We start from the raw sequence: 25,651 nt of genomic DNA, 5'->3' as shown, positions 1-25,651 counted from the left end.
TGTTGCCATCACCATCTTAAAAGTTATGGCGTTGGAGTTGCAAGTTCCTTGAATGAAAAATTTATGCGATAAAGCTATATAACAAAAGTGACTAGTTGCGGTAATGTGTTACTATTAACTAGGTACTGCCTGAGTCTGGTGCACGTCAACTTAATATGTACGTTTAGTGTCCCGTTTAAAGGGACACTAAAGAGAAAAACAACTTTTATCGTATCAGTAAACTACTGTTTAACAATTCCAAAATTGCCACGGTCACCATGAGAAGACAAGTGGTAAGCGCGAAAACGTGCAAAAAGAAAATGCGGGTGGCGACACCACCTTGAAATTCCCATACCAAACGCCGTGACGTCATAAATTTTGAAAGCTTCTGCTAAGACCTATGTAGTTCCTTATCGGCAAAAATGAAGTACATTGTCCTCCGAGGCGGCCAGAGGCTTAACATACCAAGTTTCAGGAAATTTCATTGAGCCAATGTTTCCAAAATACGAAAAATACGTTTTGAAATCTGACGTCACGCATGGGGATTTTGGCGCAAAATTTAAAAATGAAACTTCGACCTTGATTTTCTCCTCTATTAACAAACCTATGGCGGTGAAATTAATGACGTTGGAGTATGCAGAGTACAATTTATCAATCTAAACTGATTCATTGTTGAACTGTTGTGTCCCTTTGAGGGTATATTGCTATTGTTGCATGTACTATTCACATTCACCATTCTTCACCTTGCTTATCTTCATGTTACGAGCTTGCTTTTGTATTTAATATTGTCCCTTAACTGTCTGGCTCAGGGCTGGCAACTGAACATCAGCCAGTGAACAGAAGGGGGCTGGAGTGGTTTGATGAGGTTAGCTCATAAAGGACAGAGTGGGGAAAGAAAAGGGGAAAATATGCAGTATTTACAAACATCTGCGTCATGCTTAGTAAGGCACTCTGTGTTAAAGGTAGCTTGCCTTGCTGCTGATGTGTTGTGCACATTGCTTTTTGTACGACCTTCTTCATTGGTTGAAACCATTGCTTATCACTGCATCTAATCTCTCTCTCCAGCTCAATATTGGTTGCAGCCACGGAAGGCAAAAGCATCCTAATATTTGATCCACTCAACCACAAGCTTATTAGGGAAGTGAAAAATGCACACAGCGACTGCGTCAACTATGCTAGGTAAGTATTGCATGTGATAATGAATGTGCGAGTCCCTTGGAGAGAAAGGAAAGCGAAAAAAAACTTCTTATCAACAGGTTTCTTGACTCCCGAACGTTTGCCACCTGCTCTGACGATACCACGGTGGCACTGTGGGATGTGCGAAACTTGAAGCGGAAGATACGCTCCCTTGTTGGCCACTCCAATTGGGTCAAGAACATTGAATATGCGTCAGCAGAGGGGCTGCTTGTGACATCTGGCTTTGATGGAAGCATACACACATGGGACATCAATAAGTGAGTCTGTTCATGTAGCTTTGCAGCCTCCACTATATATCCCAGGTTCAAAAGGATCTGCGACATGATGTACTATAGTAAAATTAGTCAATGCATTGTGTGATAGCGGCTTCTGTTTCTGTTTGAATTGGCAGCCCTTAGTAACCAAGGCTATATAAATGATAAGTCAAAATTTCCCTTGCTCTGTTAGTTTTCCGCATGCCTTCCAAAAGCATATTAGTTGCTCAGCTGATCTGTACTGTAGATTTCATACTGCAAGATACTGCAAGTATAGCAGAAGACAAGCTACATTGCTTTCTGGAAACAAATAGCGCAAAAAAACGTGGGACTAGTAGAAGAAAGCAACAGGACAAGCGCATAGTAACAACTGAACCTATTTGTTTCCAGAATGTATTATCAACTCGCCCAACAGTCTATCCTTCTGAGCTACATTGCTTTGTAGGTGCCATGCCATGTGCAGCTCTAGTGGAGGACTGCTAAAAACATAACACTATCTCGTGACGCTTCATGATTAAAGTTGTAAAGGGCTGATAAAGCTGGGAGGTTCTGTGACTTCATACTTACAATACTGCTGTTGGGCAGTAATTCTTCATACAAACAATAAAAAAAAATCAAAGAAGCAAACGCTTACAAGCATAACATACCTAATAACAGCATATGAAGATCAGACATTGTGCCGTGGTCCCACCTGGGCTCCAGAAATACCGTATTTACTCGAATCTAAGCCGATGTTTTTTCGAAAAAATGATGTGCGAAAGTGGGGGGGTCGGCTTAGATTCGGGTACAATGAATAGGTTTTTTTTCTTTTCTGGCCTTGCAAATTTCGGGGCTCGGCTTAGAATCGGGGCCGGCCTGGATTCGAGTAAATACGGTAGGCATCTCTTCCTGCCCTGTAATCATTATATATCAAGACATATACAGTGCATTTTTGGAATAACTATATTAGCGCAAGGTAACGGGACACAAGAAGAACATGGAGACACACACACAGCGCTCCTGTGTTCGCACATACAGCGTCTCCGTGTTCTTCTTGTGTCCCATTACCTTGTGCTGCCATAGTTATTCAAAAATGCCGTACCAACAAGCCCGCCTTGCAACTTTACTCAATGTACAGTGCAAGTTATACACAGTGTGTATACAGCTAATACAGTATTAAGATCAAACAGAATTGTAATATTGAAGAAAAAAAACATGAAGCTTTACGAGAAATGGCCAAGGACAATCATGATAGCAGAATTATTGTGAGCATGGTATCGTTGATTGTATTCTTTGTATTGGCATACAGTTATTTAATCTTGAACTGCTATTTTATTCAAAGGGGTACTGACACCGATTTTGAAAGGTGAGTTTACTCTGCTTTACAAATGTCCTGTATACAGAGATGGCTCTGCACAAGTGTGAAGCTCAGTAAACGCCATAGGTCGGCAAACTCACTCATGAGTTGACTCACTCAGACTCAGATTGAGCCATGAGTCTGAGTCTGAGTGAGTCAGGGTGAGTAAATATTTTGGTGAGCTTGAGTCTGAGTGAGTTCGGTTGAGATAAATTTTAGTGAGTCTGAGTCCGAGTGAGTCCGGGTTGAGGAAAATTTTGGTGAGTTTGAGTCCGAGTGAGCCCTAAGGACAACATATATTTCTTGAGTGAGTCTGAGCGAGCTCCAATTTTTTTTGCCAACCTATAGGGATAACTACTCAACTTCAGCATTGCTATCAGACTTATGATGGCTCACGTTAATACTCACTTCTGCTCACAGATACTTCAGCGCACTAGCATTCATACGCCAGCTCAATATTTATTGACCAGAAGCGTGCCTTCACCCCCCTCCCACTCGCAAAAATTTTCGAAGGAAGTTCTTGCTAAAAGTTTCTCATGTGAGTCATATCTTTCAATAAAAATGTCCTTACTGGATTGCAGTCACTGATAACTTGTATGTGAAAGCACGAGATCAAAATGTCTATCGTAGAGCAGCTATTATGCGAGATATTGGCATTTAAGTGCGTTCAGGTTCTGATCGAAAAGAGCTAATTATACGCTAACGGATTCATGAGTCGACTCACTCAGACTCAGATCGAGCCGTGACTCTGAGTCTGAGTGAGTCCGAGTGAGTAATATTTAGGTGAGTCTGAGTCTGAGTGAGTCCGGTTGAGAAATATTTGAGTGAGTCTGAGTCCGAATGAGTCTGGTTGAGGAAAATTTTGGTGAGTCTGAGTCCGAGTGAGCCCTAAGGGCAAAATATATTCCATGAGTGAGTCTGAGTGAGCTCCACATTCTGTGCCGACCTATGGTAAACGCCGATATTTTATTTTGACATTAAAGTCGATTTTCATATGGCACACCTACTGACATCGACACTATCGTGACATCAGGCGACAGTATCCATTCTGGTGGCTCCATGCACCAGTATGGCTCGTTGTGATAACGTCAGGTGCCAAGACATTCAAAATGGCAGCTTGTGCGTCACCAACGGAGCCATGGAGCGGAGTTGCCACGGAAACGCCATGTCAACTTGCGCGAACACATGACGAGAAGCTCATACTGTGTTGTGACCTCAGGGTACAGTAGAAACCAAAACTTGCTTTTAAAAACATACTGTAATTAATTTTTCATACTGCGCTCACACTTACCAGTACATTTTCTAGGCCAGGGGTCTCAAACATGTGGCCCGCGGCTTCAGAAGGAATAATATGTTTGTGACATTGCTATATGGTAAATACTACTCGCATTATGTACTCGCCTATTGTGATTAATAACGCTTTTTTTGGGCAAACTACCGAGACTGGACTGGTCTCAGGCATTTTTTTTTTTTCCGTGAGGCACCCTGTGCGGTTACCATGTGTTGAAACATAACCGTGAAACAAAATCTCTATAGTATTTCACAATAGGCATCCAGATTTGAGTCAGTCTGGAGATCAGTATCGATATGGTTCTTGAATCCTGTTGCTAAATCCCCTTCAGGAATGATCCATATATGAGATATCGGAAATGCGTTCGTTCAAATGGCAGCATTAGGTAACATTTTGTTCAATACTCCCCCCCCCTCCCCTCCTCCGTGCTTCAACCTTCTTCACTGTCCTGGACCTTGCGGGATTAAGTTTCATGACTGGCCTGCTAGCTGAGACGAGTTTGAGACCTCTGTCCTAGGCTCTCAAGGGCTTCACCTTTCATTTGACATAAGAGAACGACAACAGGAAATTTTCGTGTCAGTACCCCCTTAACCTTTTGCCGTCCGAAACCTTTTCCCATCTTCCGTCCATTCTAATCCAAAACTAAAAGACTCAAAGCTCAAGTAAAAGAAGTTTACTTACTCTTTTACAGATGGTGCATACGGTATTAAGAAAATGCGCTTGTGAATTAACCACGAAAGAACTTGTCCAGTACTGCCCGACCACGGACTACTGTGGTCATGTTGCATTGCAGGGCCCTACAACGGACTGCAAAGGGTTAATGATGTCTGAATGTACAGTGGCGGTCAAAATATTACAGACCACGGGAGCACGTGGCCGACAGCACCAAGGTGCCTTCTCACAGCTGCTTGTGAAGCTCTAGAGTGCGCACTGCGCACGCACATCCCTGTTTACCTGCCGGCCTGCTCGTTCGCTCGCTTCGAGTGCGCGCCTGCCGGAAAGCCAGAGAAATCGCAAGATGCCACTTCTGCAGTCCCCGCGGAAGCACCGAGCGATGATATCGTGACGAAAATATGTAACTTGTACTCGCAGTTCTCGGTGCGTGCCACACTCTACGCTTTGTTTCCAGATGCTCTGCAATGTGGAAAATATGCTTTGCGTCAGTTTGTCTCAAATCGACATCTCTCATAAGACTACCCAGCAGCTTCCATTCGTGGAACTCATGCATGCTGCTTTTCTTTTTTCTTTTTTTTTTCTTTTTTTTTGTGGTGCTCGGTGCAACTATCCTGTGCCCATTCATATGCGCCATGAAAGAAAAAACTTGGCATCGACCAGTTTGTAGCACGAACCTAGAAGAAAAACCCACATGGGTTAAAAAAATGAAGGAAAATCTTGAAAGCTGACGAAAAATTTGTCCAGACCAGGATGAAGTTTTCGCCAAGTAGAAAAGTTTTCTTTCTGCAAATCGCTTGGGGCTACTGCGGTGACCGCAGAAGCGGCACCTTGCGCTTTCTTTGGCATTCTGGTGCGCGTGCACTTGAAGCAAGCAAACAAAAAGGCCGGCAGGTAAACAAGGATGCGTGTGCAGGTAAACAAGATGCGCTCTAGAGCTTCGCAAGCAGCCGTGAGAAGGCACCCGTGGTGCTGCCTGCCACGTGCTCCCGTGGTCTGTAAAATTTTGACCGCCACTGTACAGTCGCGCTCAATATGACTTGCAGCACAGGAGCGCGTGGCCTCATGAGTTCAAAGATTGCACATGGCCTCAACATGTTTTCATTTCAGTAACTAAATGATATTTTATTATTTGGAATCATCCCCGAGTTCGAGAACAGCGTTTAGTTATGGAAATGAGGGCTAGTGGAAGCCATGAGCAGTCTTTGAACTCATGAGGCCACGCGCTCCCGTATTGCAAGTCATATTGAGCGCGACTCTATGTATGCTGCTGCCTGGAGAAGTGTTGGCAGTCTTGTGTTACTGTGTAAATGCGTAGTAATGACTGTAATTTCAAGTGATTCCTTTGTAAAGATGCTGATTGAACCAGTGATTTGAGTGAAATGATGCTTTTACCATGAGAAGAGGCTTGATAAACCAGACATCTTCAAAAAAAAGATGGTGAGGTTGCCATGAAGTTCTCGCACCAGCTCACCACCATATCATAAATTTTGATGGCATTCATTAGAGCCTAGTTAATTGCTTATTGGTAAAAATGGACTGCATCGTATTATAAAGGCGATGAAGATTGAATTTGGCAAGTTTGGTGAGCTTTTACTGAGCCAATGAGGCTCAAATGTGGCAAAAAAATGCCTTGAGATTGTTGATATCATGCTAACGTGGTAGCACTGGTGTTTTGGCGCAAAATTTAAAAAATTGAACTTTTACCTTCATTTTTAAAGCAGTGTACTATAAAAAAATGTTTTATCAGTATAAACTGCTTCTTTCAGTAACTGATCTGGATCTCCTTCATATATTTAAGACCTTAACACTTACTTGTGCTGTCTGAGATATATCGTTCTTGTCTAGCTTTGCAATTTGAAATTGCTACCTGGATGTACTGCCAAGAGTGTTCATTTATCGAGAAACTTATCTTTACTCAGGTTCTCAGAGAACGGGACAGAGTTCCAGAGGATCTTCTACACTACTGGGCTCATGAGGATGCGGCTTACCCCAGACAACAAGAAGATGGTAATTTGTACAACAGGGGGCTGCTTGGTGGTAATACATGACCTCAACTTGCACACGCTGGCATACGACTTACGTGGGTTTAAGGTATGTACTGACGCACTATCTTTGATTCACATTCAATGATTGTATTGGTAAATGACATCTGCGTGTTCATAGAGACTTCTGAATTCTAACAGTTAAACCTGGAGCTGCTACCTGAACAGGGACAGGTGCTCACATTTAACAAATCTAAATATGCCAGAAGAAAACAGTACTGTGTTCTGGCTTACAGATTGAGTTGTTGCATGCTGTTGGTTGTATAAATGATGGCTTTCATTTCTGCAGTGTCTAATTGGAAGCTTTTAATGCTGAAATGTTGGTAGAGGAATATTTCTGCTGCCATCTTTTGAATTGTCAGATGACCCTTGGCACCGGCATCAATCCCAGCAGTAGCAAGAGAGTTGTATTAAAAGGCCCTATTGTTTGCATAGAGTGCAGAAAGTGGTCTAGTTTGTGCTCTTTGTGGACATGAGTAGGTTCAGTGTGCAGAAGTTTCAGCTCGCTTCAAACCTCAGTGGCACAGCACTCTGCTGTTAGACTATCGCGAATTGCCGGTGGTCGATTTGAAACCACTAAGCTTTGACCAACATCATTCCGTGACCACTCGGCATGACCAGCGTCATGTGCACTTGGCATCAATAATGTTGCACTGTCAGCATAGTCATTGTCACCACTACAAAATTGCATGAGAAAAATCCCAATTGGGATTTATTTTTAAATGCTAGTTAATAAATGCAATAACTTTTGTGTATAAGGTGCAGTAACTTTTGCAATATTTATGAGCTTGTATAAATTGCAGTGCTGTAGCTGGAAAAAATTTATTTCAATATCTCCAGGGCCATGAGATACGGTAGGCTACTTGGGCTTGTTGTGGCCTCTTTAAAGCCAGTAAGCAACGCTACGGTCCAAAACTTGTGATGAAGAGATAACTATGCAATTGTATGATCAGAACATGCTGCCACAAGAATTTTAGAAATAGATGGTGTAATAATGAAGTTACAGCAGATAAAACCACCATTTCAGCTGGTTTCAGTTTCTCACTCAGCCTCACCACTCTTCTCTATCACTCAGAGGAGTAATCGTAGCCTGTTGTTGTGACTATGCCCACTTCGGCCATGTAACACAACGTCAGCGATTACATCAGCAGCGCGCAGGCAACGACGGAACAAGGCTTTCTGTACGTGTTGCTCGTGCCAGAGCAGCGTGGTGAGGAAGTCCGGTGCGAGGGGTGCAAGGCACTGGCGAGGTAAACAGATATGTGACATTTGTGACAACTGCGTGACCAAAACCACATCAGTTCTATAACGTTGCCAATAGGCAACGTTACGTCACTATGCGGGCGAAGAGGATTGGACAGGCGCTGGAGAGGAACGCGGGAACTGTTTTTCTAAATGGAGTGTCTGCTCGGCACGCAGCATTGTGATTTTTGGAAAATGCGATTGCTCTGGCCTACCATACAAACGAGTGAGCTTGTTTGGGAGCTGTAAAAGGAAAGTTGGAGCCTGATTACTGGCCCTTATATTGTTGCACGACACAAAGAAAGAGACAGATGCAGAGATGGAGAAACATACCTTCAGGATACATAGATAGGATAGTTTGCTGTCACAAAAATTTGAACAAAACGATCAAGGTAAATATGCTCTCAGCTCTCAAAGCGTATTCTTGAGTATTCTCACGGTGATGAAGGCACGCAGATGGTTAGTGTCGTTACTTATTTATGGAATGAACGAGGGACAGTGCTGATTTGTTTGATGAGGTCGAATGGATACCTTATTGTGATGGTTGGTTGGGAGCTTATACTGGGGTTATCTACTTTAATGAAAACAAACTTAATAAAGACCTGGGCTAGGTATCACAGTTCTCTTACATCAGCTGGATTACTGAAGAGGTGGGTAGACATCGCATCCAAGACAAAATGTTGAGCGGTGTTATCCAATTCACAAAATACACTGAATTATTTTGTAAATATTTACGTTAGAGTGCCTGTCCAAGTCGCAGAATCAGCTGTCTCGGTGTCTTGGCTGGCCCATTGTTAGATTTAGGAGCATTTTAAAAGAAACCCAGATGGCCAAAATGAATCCAAAATTCCTGACTTGGCATGCCTCATAATCGTGTCATGATTTTGGCATGAAGACCCCGGAATGTAATTTAATCAGTCACAAAATTGAAAGCGGGTACCAGTGAAGTAATATGCATTTAGCGGAAGTTTGTCACTGAACTAGTTTGAAGAATTACGTCTTATGTCTGAGAAATTTGTTACAAAATGCATTGATGTTCTATGTAACGCTTATCATATGCCATTTTCCACACTGGTGAAGAAAGTTAGCTGGAACATCAGTGCACTTCCCCACAGATATTGAAGACAGTTTTTTAAACTAGTGCTATGGGCAGGGTATCTGACAAACGATAATTTATTCACTGCGGCTTAGGTTCTGTTATACAGGTGCTATGTGTGCTGTAAAGTGGTTAATTACAAAATAGTGAAATTTGTTATTTGATATGTCACTCTACAATTTGTCTTTTATATAGCATCTGCCTGTTAAGGTGTGTCACCACTGTCAAAAGCAGACTTTTTAAAGAAAAGTCGTTTTCTTATTTTCTACATTTCTGAGGACCCTGTTTATTCAAGAATATTTAGCAAAAAGAATTATGTTATCTTAACTCGGTAAAAAATTTGGAGCGCATTTCCAGCCTCTCCTGCATGCAACTGTAAGTGAAACCGAAAGCTCCTGATTCAATAATGTGTGCCTACTCATCATAGCTGTCACTACAGATTCATATAACGTCTGGTGTTCTTGAATTCAGTGAAAATCTTCACTTTGTAGTCATTTTTGCTATCACCTTCAGTTTAGACAGCAGCATGTACTGTGGCACTGTTTTTGGAATGAACGGTTTTCAGATATAACCAACCTTTATTGCTGGATTATAATAGTTCTTTAAAATGGCTCTTGACTATAGTATTGTATGTACACAAAAAGGGAAATCTGGGCTAGTTGGTGAAGGTTCATTTTTAACAGCTTACAGCGCTAAACGGCACGGACGAGGACGAAGTTCAAAGAAAGTAATGACACGAGTGCTCGTGACGTTATTGTCTTTGAACTTCGTCTTTGTCTGTTTAGCAATGTAAGCTGTTAAAAATATTGTATGTGCATTAACGAGTGTAGTGTATCAGGGGCCTTTTGTGCCTGTGCTGGCATCGTACTGGCAATATTACATCTGCGTTATCATAGGGACAATTTTTTCTGTGATGATGCGCAGTGTCTTGCCAAGTTCTTTCTGCCCAGAAGAATTGGCTTCCATCAGCGCTGGGCAAAGATACTTTGAAATTGTATCGCGATATGATACAAGATACCCAGGCAAGAAGTATTTGAGATACAGATACAAGATACTTGCGGAACAATTGTATCCGATACGATACTTCCGAATTGTATCTTAAGATACTTCGATACATTTGCAAATTTGCTCTTATATATTCATATAATGAAGCTTGAAACGCTTATGAACAAAAATCTGTACTCGGAATCTTCTTAACTGCGACCAACTTTGTTTATTTTGAGAAAATATCTGTTTCTGTCCCCAGATTTCTGTCTTACTTGCTCAAGACATATTAGTTTCATTCCGAAACAATTCAGCTTAACATGAGAGCGCTGCGTTGTCAATGGTTCTTGTTTGACACTTCTGTAATTAATGGGTGCCGCTTCTCTACTTGCTGACCAGCTATCTGAATACAAGAACGTCAGTAAGAAGCCTCCGCACGATGGCGCAAATACCGCTGTGCTGTTCTACCTTGTCCGTAAGCGTATTACCGTTTTCGCAACACCGGATTACCCGAAATCACATGCCCGAAATGCAGCAACGTACGCTGGTAGCGACATTTTTCGGTGACTCATCATCTTTACATTGAAGGCTTAAAACTGCAATGATTTTTATATTCTACTTATCTGCTGGCGGTCAATCGTTCGTTAGCAACATGTTCACTAACCGTGAATCTTTCGAAATTTCTTCTTCGAGAGAACTAGTGCCGTCGAGAATTGTCTCAGGCGTATTGTAGTGGCATGAGTCGTTGCAGGATGCCACTGCTATTCACACTATTGCCACTTATAGCTCCGACTATCTCGTGATTTGCAACAGCGAAAAACTTTACGGTGACCTAAAAAAAGGAAACCAATATATCTTAGTCAAATAGCAGGGCAGTTCCGTATCAATCACAGTGAATACGTTTACAGGTGTTTCACGCAACTAGAACCAAATATCTAAAAAAGTGGTTAACCTCGACTGAATGAATCCAATGGAGTATGTCATGTAGTGCTCATTATAATAGGTTTTATGTTGCGCTTAATTGATTAACTGAGGTCGATTATGTAGCATTTTTAATATTCATTTATGACGAAGTGGGTGCCAATCACGTCGTAGAAAGACATTAAGACGGCCGGTCCAATTTGTGGTGGCGACGTACATGCTGCGTGGTGATTTTTTTCGATTTTAAAAGAAAGTGCATGAAATATGCAAATGAAACCACGTGAAATGCGCCGCTCGTGCGCTACCGTACTGCAGCGCTTTCAAACGTGCTTCAAGCGAAACAACCGGCGCACGAAATGTCAGCATATCGAGGACGACGGCGTTTCCTTGACCGTGTTGAGGTCGTCAGAAATTGGACGCACTGTGAAGCCGATGCATAAAGCCGTGTGCCGGTCAATTTCGCCGTGGTACACGCGCCGGTTGCTTCGCTCGAAGCGCGTTTGAGAGCGCTGCAGTACTGCAGCGCACGAGGGCAGTCACATGGTCCTGTTTCGCGGGCTTTCTTTAAAAGGCGATGCAAACGAAGGACATCAAAATAGCACTCATGCTGACAATCGAATTATGATGAAAATAAACCCTCGAATAACTGAGCAGCAAGAACAAAGATACAGTACGCCAAGATATGTTATGTTACCTAACGGCTTGTTCTACGGCATCTAGCATAGCACCGGTGGAGCGACAGTTTTTTGGAATCTCATTTGCATATAAGTCAATCTCATCTATGTAAGTCAAGCTTACATCCACGATATCTTTTAAATCGCTGTCGTGTGAAAGCCGCGAGACGCCAAGAAACCCATTCTTGCATTATCCAGACTTCATACGAAGCACCACGCGAGGGAAACTTCGATAACGGCACTGTAGGAGCATCAGAATTTTCGTGAAAGGTGCCGAACGTGTTGGAGTACGTAGAACAGTGCAGTGTATACGAGAAGTGTCATGGCACCGACACAAGTAAAAAGAAAGAAAAATACCGAGAAAGAAGTTCGACTGCGCGTAGACGTGCGCGGGGCGTGTTTTTGTCGAGATCGCCGCGAGCGTCACCCACGTGACTGTGCTCCACCAATAGGGACGCGCAAACCTCATCGCCTGCCCTCGCTAGAGAACTCTGCAGATATATAAAAAGAATGTCACTGTCGCTAGTGTTATTCAAGTAGCTTAGTAGCAGCAGTATCAGCTTGAGAAACGTAGTTCAGCCCACCATAATTGTTTCGCTCGGTGTTGTGTTTCTATTGCAGTATCTTGTATCTTAAGATACACGAATACATTATTGAATGTATCGGAAATACAGATACAGATACTCGTCTTGCGAGACGTATCGCGATACAGATACAAGATACCCAAGGAGTATCTAAGATAGTATCTAAGATACATGTATCTTCGATACTGCCCAGCACTGGCTTCAGTCATCGAAATGACATCGTCTATGCTTGCAGGCTATACCTTGCTGCTAGCTGTGATTATTACCTAGAAAAACCTTAATTGGAGGCCGTGGAAGTGTGTGTAGACCTAATGTATTGCTGTGTTAATAATCTGCTGCATGCAGCGTGTAAAAGCTGCTCTCATGTAAGAGCCATGCACTCAACTTGGCATCTGGAAGAAGAAAAATATATTGCTAAAATATTGAACAAAATACCTTCACTCCTTTTGTCTTTGAGTGCATGGTGTGTGGAGTCTATGGGACCTTGTAAAAGAAAGCCACAGGCATATCTACAAATGCAATGGCTGGCATGGATGACAACTGCATCCACACCTGTGTTGCTAGAGAGTCTCGACAGTGGAAACAGTGCCTTTTGTGACTTCCATTGCCCTTTTGGGGTGATTTGTGCCATTGACCGAGCAAGCTCCCCCCCTCCCTACCGCCATTTTATTTCCAATCTGTTCTCCGCTACAGAATCCTGCAGTAGAGGTTCCTAGGAACCCATGTTCTGAGAGTCTTTAGATAAGTGCACAATTTCTTAGTACTTTCACAGTTTGGTGCGTCGGGTTGCATTCTGAGTTGTCACAGATTGTCGGAACATTTGAGGAACGTCTTTCCCTCTTGTCATAACACATGAAATTTCACACGAGGATTCGCTCCAGGTCAGTAAAGCAGTAAATGCATCAGTACTTAATAAAGTATTTTATTAGAAGCACAGGTGTGCATTCTTCTTTGAGGCTATTCTGCTGTCATCTGAATTTTGGTCCGCGATTGAGCAAGGGTCCCCCCTCCAAATCTTGTCCGATTATCTTTCACTGCAGGGAGGGGGGCGGGGGGGGGGGGGGCTTGCTCGGGATTTATGGTAGATAGACTCTAGCAGCTGCCTGCATTACATGCATGAAAAATGCACAATGAAAGCAACAGTATTTGCTTTTTCTGCACAAAGTTATCGTGGGGATTACATACATCCAGAAGGGTTTAATTGTAATGACCTGCATCCTTGTAAGGGTGGTTCTTCGTCATGACCACGCCCAGCCTTTACACAAATGTATATAATGTGTTGTTTCCTAGGGGTCATTATTTTCTGTCCTGAAAGTGTGTAAGCCTGTTTTGCTGCTTGAAGGCAAACAGATGTATGTTTTGTATGTGAATTCACTTGTTGGCACCTCACTGTGTTGGTTGCTTCGTTACAAAGTGACTGCAAGCTTGTGCTATTGGAGCACGTCCGAGACATCCAAAACACTTACTAGAACTTTCTGGACAGGTATGGCAGGAAGTATGCACATCTATCTGTACAGAAGAATACATCAAGCCTGTCTTGAATTTCTGGGTTATCCCTATGAGAGAATGTTTATGCTGCTGAGCAGGTTCACATGCTTGACTATGAATTTGTCAGCACGTTACTGAAGTAAAAAACTGGCATATTTTGCAGTGTTCTGGCAAATTAATTGTCAGTCCTCACAGATTGAAACGCGACAATGTAGGGCATCATACGTTGTTTCCACAGTGTGCTGCCCATGTCCCATAGACGTAATATTAACTTGGACACTTAAAACAGAGCCAACACAGGGCGGATCCAGGTGCCAACTTTGGGGGGGGGGGGGGAGGGGCGGTTCTTTCATCTGACTGGGGGGGGGGGTAGCTAGGTAGGGATGAGGAGACAGACAGGCATTCCAGGCAAGGGGGGGGGGGCTGACACAGCTTGGGGGGGGGGCGATCGCCCCTACCGCCCCCCCTCTGGATCCGCCACTGAGCCAACATCACCTTTACCGGCTGTTACACTTAGTTTTTTTGGTGTCGAGTATCAGTCCCTGAGCACTCTACTAGCAAATGAGCTGCTCAGTAGCATGTACTCCCTTTCTCAAGGAATAACTGATTAGTTTGAGAAATGCTTAGTGTATTCTTCTGCTCAGATTGACGGTAGAGTATACTACCTATTAGGCTTATCCAGAAAGTTTTCAAGTCTGTTATCTATCTCAAAGGCTCTGTAGCATTGGTTAAACTCTACGGAATCATGAAGAGAAAGCCAAAGCACAAGCTAATGCATACATAAAACTTGATTACTCTTGCTCAAAAGCCAATGCATAATTTGCAAACGCTGTTTGGATGCGATGCTTCACTTCAATGTTCACTGTAGCTGTTGCATGGTGTATACATAGTTTCCAGTAGGTGTAATACCATCCATTGTCTTCTGGCATGCAGCTTCCAAAGATGTACCGTTGGCGAGCTTCTGAGAAAGCGGCGTACCACGTGGGGGACTGCAGTGGGCATCACTTCACTGCACGCCGCAATAGGGTTGAGCTCATCTGCGACTTCCCGAGTGAGAATGATGCGGAGATCATCTCTCCCTTCAGGTTCATCCACATGGGTGGGTGTGTTGTCTCGCAAACACAGCAGGAATGAGAAATCAGAGGTGGGTGCCTTGAAGAAACATGCTTTATTGTGGTAGAGATGAACACGAAGCAAAGGACATGGATGAGGACTTGAATGGTAACACCCTTGATGTAACACAACACACCGATTTGAGACACACAGAATGCAGTGACTAATTGACTTGAAAAGGTCACTACAGTCAGTTACCCTAGGGGCAACCAGTTGACAAAGAAGCCTATCATAAAATCCTATAGCATTGCGGAACTGTCAGTTTTGCAGGCCGAATTTTTCTTAATATGATCTGCTTCCTTTCAGTTTCAACTTGCCTGCTGTGTTGAGAAGGGAAAAGTACTACCGCTTTTGCTTGGCCCTGTTATTATGGCTTCTTAACCCTTGAGGGTCGAATTTTTTCGCGAAATCCAGTCCAAAAATGTGTAATTTTTTATTGCTGAAAAAATTCTTCAGACGATTTTATTAAGAAAAAAATTGTCTAAAATTTTTTTTCGTGACCGTAAAATGACAAAAAAAATCATTTTTTTGTTACATACACATGGTTTATTCGGAGTAAAATCAAGCAAAATCCTGAAAAAAAAAGTTTAACAGTTTTTTTAAATAAAAATTATGCATTGTACTAAACGTAGCTAACAGACATACAAAAATAAGCGCACCAGAGTACTTTTCCGGTTAAAAATGTTGCTCTAACACAAAACTTTTCAGCGTGTGATAGTCTTGAAGCATGGCTCGCCGCGCACGCTTTTGAGATGTCGCTCCGTGATCGTCGTCGGAGTCTAAACTCGTCAAAAATCCTCGTCTGACACACTGAAATCCAATTAATAAGATTCTGATTCGGCACTTGGGAATAGTCCGCATCGGAAGAATCGCTGCTCGATTCACCGGCAGCAGAGCAACCGGCGCGCGCTTCCATAGCGTAAGGAACGTGCGTCAGTGAGCGAACGCAAGAAAACTCTATGGTTGTGGGCCATCCGGAAAGCAAAACGATGAAAAATCTGCAGTAATCCTTCGCCTTATCGCCAACAAGACGTAGTTAGCTTTTCCGAGACCCCGAAACAGGAAACGGAATCACGGCGGCGTAGTTTGTGTAATTTAGCGCCGCACGGAAACAGATGTAATCGCGCCCCGGGAGGCAACAAACGAGAGAGTAACAAGTGGTCACCCTTTGAGAGATTAGAAACCAAACAGCCATCAGCTTTGCGGGTGCAAGAAGCGAAAACCACCCGAAGGACGAAATCGAAACCAGCCGCACCGCGTGCGCGCGTTCCGATGCGCAACTCAACGCCGCCGCGCCGCTTTGGAAAGCAAAAAAAAAAAAGAAAGAAGGAGAGACATTGGCGCATTAAAAAAAAAATTCCACGTATTCCCGAAGCGTGGCAGCACATTCTAAGTAAGAGAAATGATCGAAGAAGGCGCGCGTTTCAAACCAACCACTCCGCGGGCGCGCTCGGTTGCGCAAGCGATAGCCGGCGCGCCGTTTTGCGAAGCATAAAAAAAAGCAACAACGGAGAGACATCGGCGCATGAAAAAAATTCCACGTATTCCCGAAGCGTGGCAGCACATGCAAAGCGAGAGAAATGATCGAAAAAGGCGCACTTTAAATCAGCTGCACCGCGAACGCGCTCGGATGGGCAAGCGATAGCCGGCGCGCCGTTTGGGAAGTAAATAAAAATACAACGCAGAGACATTGGCGCACGAAAAAAATTCCACGTATTCCCGAAGTGTGGAAGCACAGGCCAAGCGACAAAAATGATCGAAAAAGGCGCGCGTTTTAAAAATAAACGCTATGCCGTACATGTACGACGAAACCCTTTGGTACCAGGAAGCGTCTGCCGTACATGTACGGCGAAAACCCTCAAGGGGTTAACCCTTTGCGGTCCGTTGTCGGGCAGCGCCCGACAACGCAACACGGCCGTAGCGGTCTGCTGTCGGCCCCGCCCGACAAGGGTGTTCGTGGTTTAAATTTTGCTGTTTTCTCACCGCGAGCGCGCATTTTTTGTATACATGAAGGGCCATCTCTTGAGGAATAAGTGAGCTTTGTTTGTTGAGGTTTTACTTTTTTGACACTAGGGTGCAGCACTATGATCAGCACGGGGCCTAGAGCGTACGCACTCGCGCGCGCGGTTCGCTGAGAAGCATGGCCACGTTTTCACCGCGTGCGTTTTACGGCGGTGCTTTTAGCGAAAGCGAGGATGACTTAGTGAGGAAGAGAATTACGTGCCTCCACCAGACAGTGATGACAGTGATTCGACAGAAGTGAGTGACGAAGACGACGACGGCGGCGGTGGAAACCTGCAGTAAAACCCTGGCCTGCACACAGGGGAATGCTTTGAGCGGTATCTACGTTGCCCAAATATCACTAAAAGAGTTGCCTGCAGAATGCAGGAGCAAAAATAAATATCCTGTGCGTTTCTCTTCCACAGCTTGTGTTTTATTCGCGGCGCCAGAAACTGGCGAAATAGTTTCGGACCGCTAGAGCCGGAAAGTGGGTAAAGGTTTTGGACCGCAAAGGGTTAAGGAAAATTAAATGTTGTCTTCCCGAATTAAGCTGAGTGCTAAAAGTTAGTCCATGTAGGTTTCTTGATAATCAATCTTTAAACTTGCAGTAAAAAAAATCCACGCAGAATCTTCTTTGGCAGTTGTCTAAGTGATGTGTGAGCAGCAGAGTATTATTGTAGGTTGCAGCCTTCCCTAGAGCGTTGTTTTCAGGTGGCATTCGCAAAGTGTCTTTCATCATTTTTCTAGCATTCGTCAGTGTCTGAAACAGCCCACAGAAGGCACATCCTGTGACCAGTGAAATGCAAGTTTGACATTACATTTTTGCAGTCAAAATTTTCCTGATGTGTACAGTTTTCTAGTCACCTTTACATCTTGTCCTAGAGAGGGCTTTTATTCTACTGCTATGAAATTCAACGAAGCCTTTATAAAAAATTTTATTTTTCATTTATTTTGTGCCGTGTGCACAACGCATTCACGTGTTCAGATATATTCACATTCTGCAGACGTGTGTCATCAGCCCAGTGGCACTCGCCTTTGGAGCGTTAGGGCCTGGGTTTGAAACCAGGAAATTTATTTGTTTTATACATTAGTTGTTTTTTTATAAAGGGATGAATGCACAGAGGGATGACAGGGGGATGGATGGACGGATACACACAATTTTCTTGTTCAAGTGACATAGAAATGCTTACGCATTTAAAACTTGCGGCGATTGAGGTGCATCCATGGCCTTTGCATGGACGTTCATTGTTTCTGCTGCCCTCTTACCTCTCCTGTTTGACCTGCAACGGCACGTGGTAGATGGTGAGGGCAAAGCCACCATTCAGGGGTGGCTCTCGACAGTAGCACTGCGCGTGGTCTCGGTGGCAGCGGGATCTGGGGTGACCAGGAGTGCATGGACGCGGGATATTCTCTCTCTCTCCCCAGACAGCACAAGATAACAGGTTTCCTTCCTGTTCAAGGCCCCTTCTGGCATCATTTGGGCCATGCTTGCCTATGGCGACCGTGTAGCTTGTGTTAATCCGGCTATGAATGTCAAGCTGAAGAGCAGTGCTTGGCGATGTGTGTGGGCTGCATTTATCAGAGGCCCATGCGTACGGAGATTTGCCCTAACTCTTGCGAACAGGTCCATTGGTCATCGCTAGAGTTGGGAGCACAGCCGCAAGGGACTTTTCCTTTAGTGGCGTGTCGCTGCGGGCCATTGCTCACTGCGACATGCTAGCAGTGCCCCTTGTGTGTTCGCCGGGCGTGGAAGCCTCCTTGCTTCCCTGCCGTTCGGGGGTTGTATAGTGCTGGGGTGCCACCAAAAGCAAATAACGTTTAGTTTGTCTGGAGAGAGAACTCTTTGTGTTTTGCTGTGCAGCGCATGACGCCTTTGCAGGCCGAGTGCATATGCGCAGTGGTGTGCTAGACACAAGGTGACGTCCGACATGGCCCTGTAGCTCGATAAGCCTCAACCCCGGTGGTCTCTACTCCTTTGATTAATGAGGCTACCATAGACGTAACACATTATATGTCGCTTGTATAATTGGTTAGTGCTTCTTGTGGTGTAAGAGACATGAAAGCAAGCAAAGAAACTGCACAGGAAAGAATGTCCCTACTCAAAGGACAGATGCATTGATAACAAACCAAATAGCAGTGAACTTTGAGTTGTCAAAAATTACATCCGTATTTCGAGAAACATATGAAGAATGGGCTTTAATTTGGTGATTAGGTCGATTGATGGATCACTGATACAAATGTCTTTCCTCATTGCGATATAATATGTGTCCATTTACGAGCTAAAATCTTTGCTTTTGCTGAGTATTGAGATACACCCAGTGATTCCACTCCTGCGCCAACTGCGCCAAAGTGCGCCAAATTGTATTTACTGCGCCATCCTGATAATATCGACGAAAATTGCGCCAAACTGCTCCAAAATCTCGGGTTTGGGGGCGTCTATCACCGGCAATCGCACGGCCGGCGCGTCAGAACATGTGCAGCTTGATCTTGGGGCTGCCAAAGTCGCAATCATGGACCAAGAATTATTCCGCTGAATAAATAGCGCTCGCGTGCGCTATTTATTCACGATGCCATGCACGGTGCCGATGCAGCTTCTGTTCTGCAAGTCGGCTCGACAGCAAAACGCGCTTCTCCGCATAGGGCTCGTGACGTCTAGGCCTCTCGGTAGCGAGAAAGTGCGACGGCGATCATCGGCGGACGTCGTCTGTTCTATAGAAACGCTGCTGATAGCTCGTTTCAAGCGTCGCACGGCACGTAAGGAAAACAAATAACTACATGTGTGCTGCTAAAATGTCTGTCACTTCTGTTTCCGGACATCGCGGAATGAAATCTGGGATCGCTAGCAGTATATATGGAACAATATCAAATTTTTCCTTGCTTCGCGTTTATGGAAGAGCACGCGAACGGGGAAACGCGTTCACACTTTTCCTCAGATATACTTTATCCGGATCTTCATTCGGAAGAGCTTTTTCGTAATTGCTTATACCAGCACGTCGGAGTTTAATCACTCTGCGGTAAATACCCCCTAAAGGCCCTGCCCTTTCGAGCTCACGTGCTAGGGTTCCAATTCGAATTTTTCGCTTGCTTTTTAAAAATGTCATCTCATATAAAAAGCATATATCTGGTCGGAGCAGCCGCAAATACGCAGCTGTCAGTAGCGGGCCGTCGCTGACGGCCCATAGTGAAGCGGCTACCCCAGTTCACGTCCGCCCCTCGCTTTCGGGGGTCAATAGCTGACGGGTAAAAACTCAGTTTCGCTTAAGGGCGAAGCAATGAATGCGATACCAACAAATTGTATTGTAAACGAAGTAAGGCTAGCAGCTACTCTTTGGATTCGATCTCGCGTAACTCAACAAAGCACTAGTGGGATATGGCCGCTCCAGGAACCGAAGCGTTTTCTTGCTCTGAGTTCTCTAAACACGAAGTAAGTGTTGAGAGCACAGCAAGTTTACCGAGCCATCTCCTGATGCCTCGAGATGGCGTGGCGCAAGCGACTGCGCCCTTCGAACGATGCGGTCCCCCCCCCCCCCCCGCTCCCTGGCGTCCTTTCATGCTCCTTACGAAAGACGGGCGGGGCGTTTCCTTTCGTTTGATGAGCAATCGACGGCAGGCCGCACGCGGGAAGATGTTATCTCATGCGCTGTCCGTGCGACGGAGACAGACAGCCGGCTAGCTTAATATCCGCTTCAGCCGTGTTCGTCGCCAGCGCTCGCGAGCTTTTACCCGCGGCTAGAATGCGCGTGGTGATGTTATTAATTTGGTCTTTATACAGAAAATTACGGCAAATGGCGATGGAAAAAATCTGCAGAGCGTCCATATAATTTTTATCACAATAAACATTTAAAAGAAGTTGAGGAGCCATTTCACTCTGTGAAGTGGATGATAAGCGAAGCTGTTTCGCGCATGGCAAGGAGGTGACATGGTGTAGGACAGTTTGGTATGTAAGGCCAGGTTGTTAACGTTCAATACGCAATATTAATGCAAAAGCATCAGATGCTTTATCAAACACGAAAATTGACCGTCGCGGCGTCAATCAATTGATGCAAAAAATAATCATGTGATGGCGTCATCATCACGTCATAGATCGTCAAAACTTGTGACGTCATAATGGCGTCATATACGTGATGTCACGTGATGACGCCATCACGACATCGTCGCTTTACACTGCTTCCGCAATCGGTGCGCCGATCATGGAGCTAGCGCAAAACCAGGTGAGGTGCAGATAGCTTGCAGAGAAGGAGGAGGATCAACCCGTTGATCGAGAAGAAAAGAACCTGGCTTTCACCTTGGAGTTTTCTTAGGGGAATGCATTAGGGACAGTGTGGCTCTTTGGCATTGAGGCACTGCTGTACATCACGGCGTTTGTCTACAATGTCTGCTGATAACCACATAGATGTATTTAGAGTGTTATTTCATAAAGTGCAATTTATTGATCTGGTATTCTGTTTATTTGCTAGTATCGAAAATAATCGCCGAAGAGGTTAATTCAGAACACTCAGCTGCATGAGCCCTTATTTTTTCATTAGCGAGTGAAGTATGGAGTTCTCTGAGATGATTTTTCCATGAGATTTGCAATGAACGAAATATTTCTAGCCTTCATAAGAGCCCCATAGTAATATTCCGGTGCTTGAATGTTATTGCAATATGCTTCTGTAGTGCACTCCAGGATGTAAATTCGCTGCTCCAGAGTGCTCCCAGATGCAAAATTATCTGCTCCAAAGTGCTCCAAGATGAATATTTGCTGCTCCAAAGTGCTCCAAAACGGAACTTTTGCTGCTCCAAAATTGCTACAAATCAGAAGTCCTCGGTAGCATCACTGTACACCCATTGGTTTCTTCCATTTGAAAGTCCTCCACAGACATTCCGCCAAGTTTTTTTTTTGTTGAACATCTCACGTTTGTCTGTGGCCTACTCCCATGTCAATGCTTGTTGTAGCGTTCGGCAGTTCTCCACTGTCATCTTTTGCATTTGAAACATATTGTTCATTTAAGCCACTGATTGAAATTTATGATGGCAGTTGAAAGAGGACCACATGCCATTACAGAAGCACATGACGTGAATGAAAATCTGCCACACCATTACGGAGTTGAACGTGGGACCACTTCCTGCAATCACCTGACAGCTGGTTCCCCTCGTTCCGCTGTCCTGTCCTGCCCGTGTACTTAGATTCAGGTACACTTAAAGAACCCCAGGTGATGGAAATTTCCGCAGCCCTCCACTATGGCGTCCCTCATAATCATGACATGGTTTTGGGACATTAAACCCCAACATTAATCAGTAGCATGCCACAGTGAAATTTCTGATGGTCATGTGGTACCACAAATGACTGTTGTGCTCATTAGTAAGCTTGGTGTAGTGGGTGTCACCAATGGCCATACCATTGTAAGCCATCGTTCAATGTGCATGGGCAAAGTGTCCCTTTGAGTCTGCCTCACTCAGTGGGATAATAGCAGGTGTTCCATGTTCCCAAAGAAGCTGAAGACATCTGATGCAAACTTAACCATGTTGAAGCAATAGAGAATGATGCAGATGTAATGGCAGATTCTGTGGTGCAAGCTATTCTCATCCTTTGTGTACTCCAAACTAGTGCTACCCTTGTCATATGATCTTGAATTTTGCACCGTAACTGTTGCAGTGTCCCGATATCATGACACCTTGGGTTTTACAGTACTATTCCATTCTTTGTTTTTTCATGTGTGTTGCGGTAATGCAAGAAAATGCTGTTACAATTTTATGATTTATAATAAACGGTTGCAGTTAGGTCCTGCCACTATCTTATAAACTAGACTGTGGGGAGTTCAGTGTTGCTTCTACATCGTATTTTGACACACACAACTTCCGAAGTATTCCACTAGTCTAGCTACACAGTTGAAACTTTCGTGTACTGTAGTAGTCATGGTACAAGGAAGCCAAAACATGCTTGACACACTACTGGTGTATGGGCAATAGTGCAGTTGGAAAACTTGGTAGGCAAAAAGAGCATCGATGCATATGCAATTAGATGGACTGTTTATTAGAACTGAAAATAAAGCAGTGCATATTGTAAAAAAGAAGCCATGAGGTATAGTTTTTATAGGCCTTGTTATTTTTAGACTTCTTCATATCTGAAGTCAAATGGCGGTCTGGATCGTCCGAGATTTTAAACCCTAAATAATAGTGAAAATCAACTGCAACAGTCCAAGTTCTTGCTAACTACCAGCTGCATTGTGCTGGTATAGGTTCATCTCAAAGTGTTGGCAGTGGCAGTTTGTCTACCACTAAATAATTCTGGCAGAGATCTCACGCATAGTGGGAATCGATTTCATGAGGAGCAGTCAGCGAGTAGCCGAATTTTTGGCTTCGAGCCAAGTCTTGCAAGGTGGATCGATGTTTTGTGCTAACTCGGTAGCTGTGTGCGTACTGCAGACTTACCATGCATGTCAAATGCTTAGGCATGTAGAGGGTAGCTTATGGTCTGATGTATGTCAGCACTCAACAGCAGGGAAGTCACTTTTATCCAAAGCAAGTGTGACCACCGTTCGTTGCGTATTGCTGCAGGGAAAAGAATGCTGGACTACAGCCTGCTGTAACGTAGGAGTACATGTTTAAGGTTTAATACATTACTATAATGTGGATAGCTAGCACTGCAAGCACAATTGACTTGAGCACCACCACCACAAGTTACGTTAGGCTACCTTTTGGTGTAATATATTGCAGCACCTTCATCAGCATTTGAATGCTACATTAAACGTCATCTATAATAAACAGTATAGTATATTTCTCGTTTAACCCATGCAGAGTGTCTATAAAGCTTTTAGTGTCTATTTCACTGTTCCTGGTTGATAAGACTGAATCACATTTCGTTTATACTTGCATACCACAGGCTGTACTAGTATGTGGGTATGCACCATACGTGACTGGGGCAAAGGGTTTCAGGACGTACACAACAGACATGTCACATTGTTGATGTCATGACCCGTGAAGCGTGTTCATCATATGCTCATGTCCTTCGGCAATTTTGGTACAGTCGAACCTGGATATATCGAATGTGAAGGAGGTCTAAAAAAGTTCGATATATAGGTAATTAGATATACAAAATATTTTATATCGAAAGTATTTTAAGGGGATTTTACAACTGTTCGATATATACAATAATTCGTTATATGCAGGTTTGGCTGTACCAAGTTACATAGGTGCTAGATAGCTATGTAGATAGAAATGGTCAGAGTGCCTTTGGTTTGCAAAGCAAAGCCTTGCATTTCAATAGTTGCTGGCATGTTATGTGTCAAAACCATATGATTATGAAGTACGCCATAGTGGGAGACTCTGGATTAATTTCAACCACCTGGGGTTCTTTACATGCACCTAAAGCTAAGTACACAGGCCTTTTTTAAATTTTGCCCCCATTTAAATCCGCGCGCCGTAGCTGGGAATTGAACCAGTGCCCTCAAGCTTAGCAAGACATCTTAATGCTAAGCTGCCATGGTGGGTTTGTCTACCGCTACAGTTTGCATAACCTGCCAGAGCACTCAATGCTGATTCTCAATTTTGAGGCCTTTGGGCAGAGGAGAATGCAAGAGCCAATTTCAGTTGTGCATGAAAACTGTTGAGGTTTGCTAATCAAGCTCGCTTTTGTATAATGGAAAAAAGTGTCTTGCACTGTTTCACATGGTTTCACTATAGCACCAGCAGCTAAAAAACAAGGTGCATTCATGGTAAGAAGACACTATTTAATACATGCTGAAGCTGTGTGAAATGAGTAAGTTGTCATAGCTAATATTCTTTCATGCTTGCGTGTGCAGTGGACTTGTGTGCATGACATCCAAGAACAGCCGCCACAAGAGAGCGGCAGCAGTGGCAGCCTCAGTGCAGCTGGCAGTAGCTCCTGCGAGGACCGGGATTGGCCCGACACAGACTCTGAGATTGAGGACGAAATCCTCGTTGGGGGCCTTGCTGGTGGTGGGGAGTGGGGACGGCGGCAGCCGGGAATCGAGCCACTGTGGGATGGCGACTGGGACGCCTGTGGATGCCACCTGTGTTCATTGACGAGGAGTCTGACGATGTTCCCGAGTCTCGCGTTTTCCATGTGTCATTGGGTGCTCCTAATGGCTCCCCAGTGGTGAGCGAGGGCACCATGGAGGAGGCCATGGCACTGCTGTCTGGCCAGCCACCCCTTGTGGGCCTGCAGTCATTGGGCAGGCCTGGTTCTTCCAAGGATGTGCGGTGCAAGGCCTCCCAGCCACGGTTGCTGCACTATGCCCAGGAGCCCAATCGTGGGAGAGGCTGGATCAAGGAACTCTGCTTCAGCACAGATGGTAGACTTGTGTGTTCCCCGCTTGAACGGGGTGTGCGCCTCCTTGCCTTTGACAGTGACTTCCGGAACTCAGTGACTGTGTACCTTCGTCACCACCTCGTCCCCTGGTTCATGTGCTGACAAATGTGAGCCACTACAACTATGTTGTGAGCACCAAGTTCTCACCAACCCATTTCCTTCTGGCCTCTGGCTGCCTCAATGGACAGTGTGCTTCCACCAACCAGTGTTGTGAGTGCAATGGTGGACCTCTGGTGTGGGAACGGAGAGAGAAAGCACTGCCAGTTGCAGTTCTGCGTGTGGAGTCCCAAGACAGGAACATTGTACACGGGACACCAAGTCCGGTGCCATGCATTGTTAGTTATCACTCTGTATATATAATGTTCACAGAGGCAAATAAAGTATGCACATGTTGTCTGTACAGCACCTTTTAGAATACAGTGGCCGGCGCATGTAGAGTTTTATTTGTCCACTTAGTTACAAC

General features: G+C 44.4%; 1 protein-coding gene across 1 annotated transcript in view; it reads left to right on the top strand.

The window, feature by feature from the left end:
- LOC119383016 (DDB1- and CUL4-associated factor 10 homolog) overlaps positions 1–25,422 on the top strand; it is a 30,693-nt gene extending 5,271 nt beyond the window's left edge. The window contains 10 exon segments of the mRNA XM_049413016.1: positions 1,045–1,158; positions 1,236–1,433; positions 6,652–6,823; positions 14,697–14,835; positions 14,838–14,864; positions 14,867–14,907; positions 24,659–24,815; positions 24,851–25,231; positions 25,234–25,374; positions 25,377–25,422. Coding sequence (XP_049268973.1) covers positions 1,045–1,158; positions 1,236–1,433; positions 6,652–6,823; positions 14,697–14,835; positions 14,838–14,864; positions 14,867–14,907; positions 24,659–24,815; positions 24,851–25,231; positions 25,234–25,374; positions 25,377–25,402 — 1,396 coding nt within the window. The 3' untranslated portion in view covers positions 25,403–25,422.
- The last annotated feature ends 229 nt before the right edge of the window (positions 25,423–25,651 follow it).

The sequence above is a fragment of the Rhipicephalus sanguineus genome, chromosome 1 (genome assembly GCF_013339695.2).
Source record: "Rhipicephalus sanguineus isolate Rsan-2018 chromosome 1, BIME_Rsan_1.4, whole genome shotgun sequence".
In the NCBI taxonomy this organism is placed as follows: Eukaryota; Metazoa; Arthropoda; class Arachnida; order Ixodida; family Ixodidae; genus Rhipicephalus; species Rhipicephalus sanguineus.
This window is presented reverse-complemented; position numbering and strand designations above follow the sequence as displayed.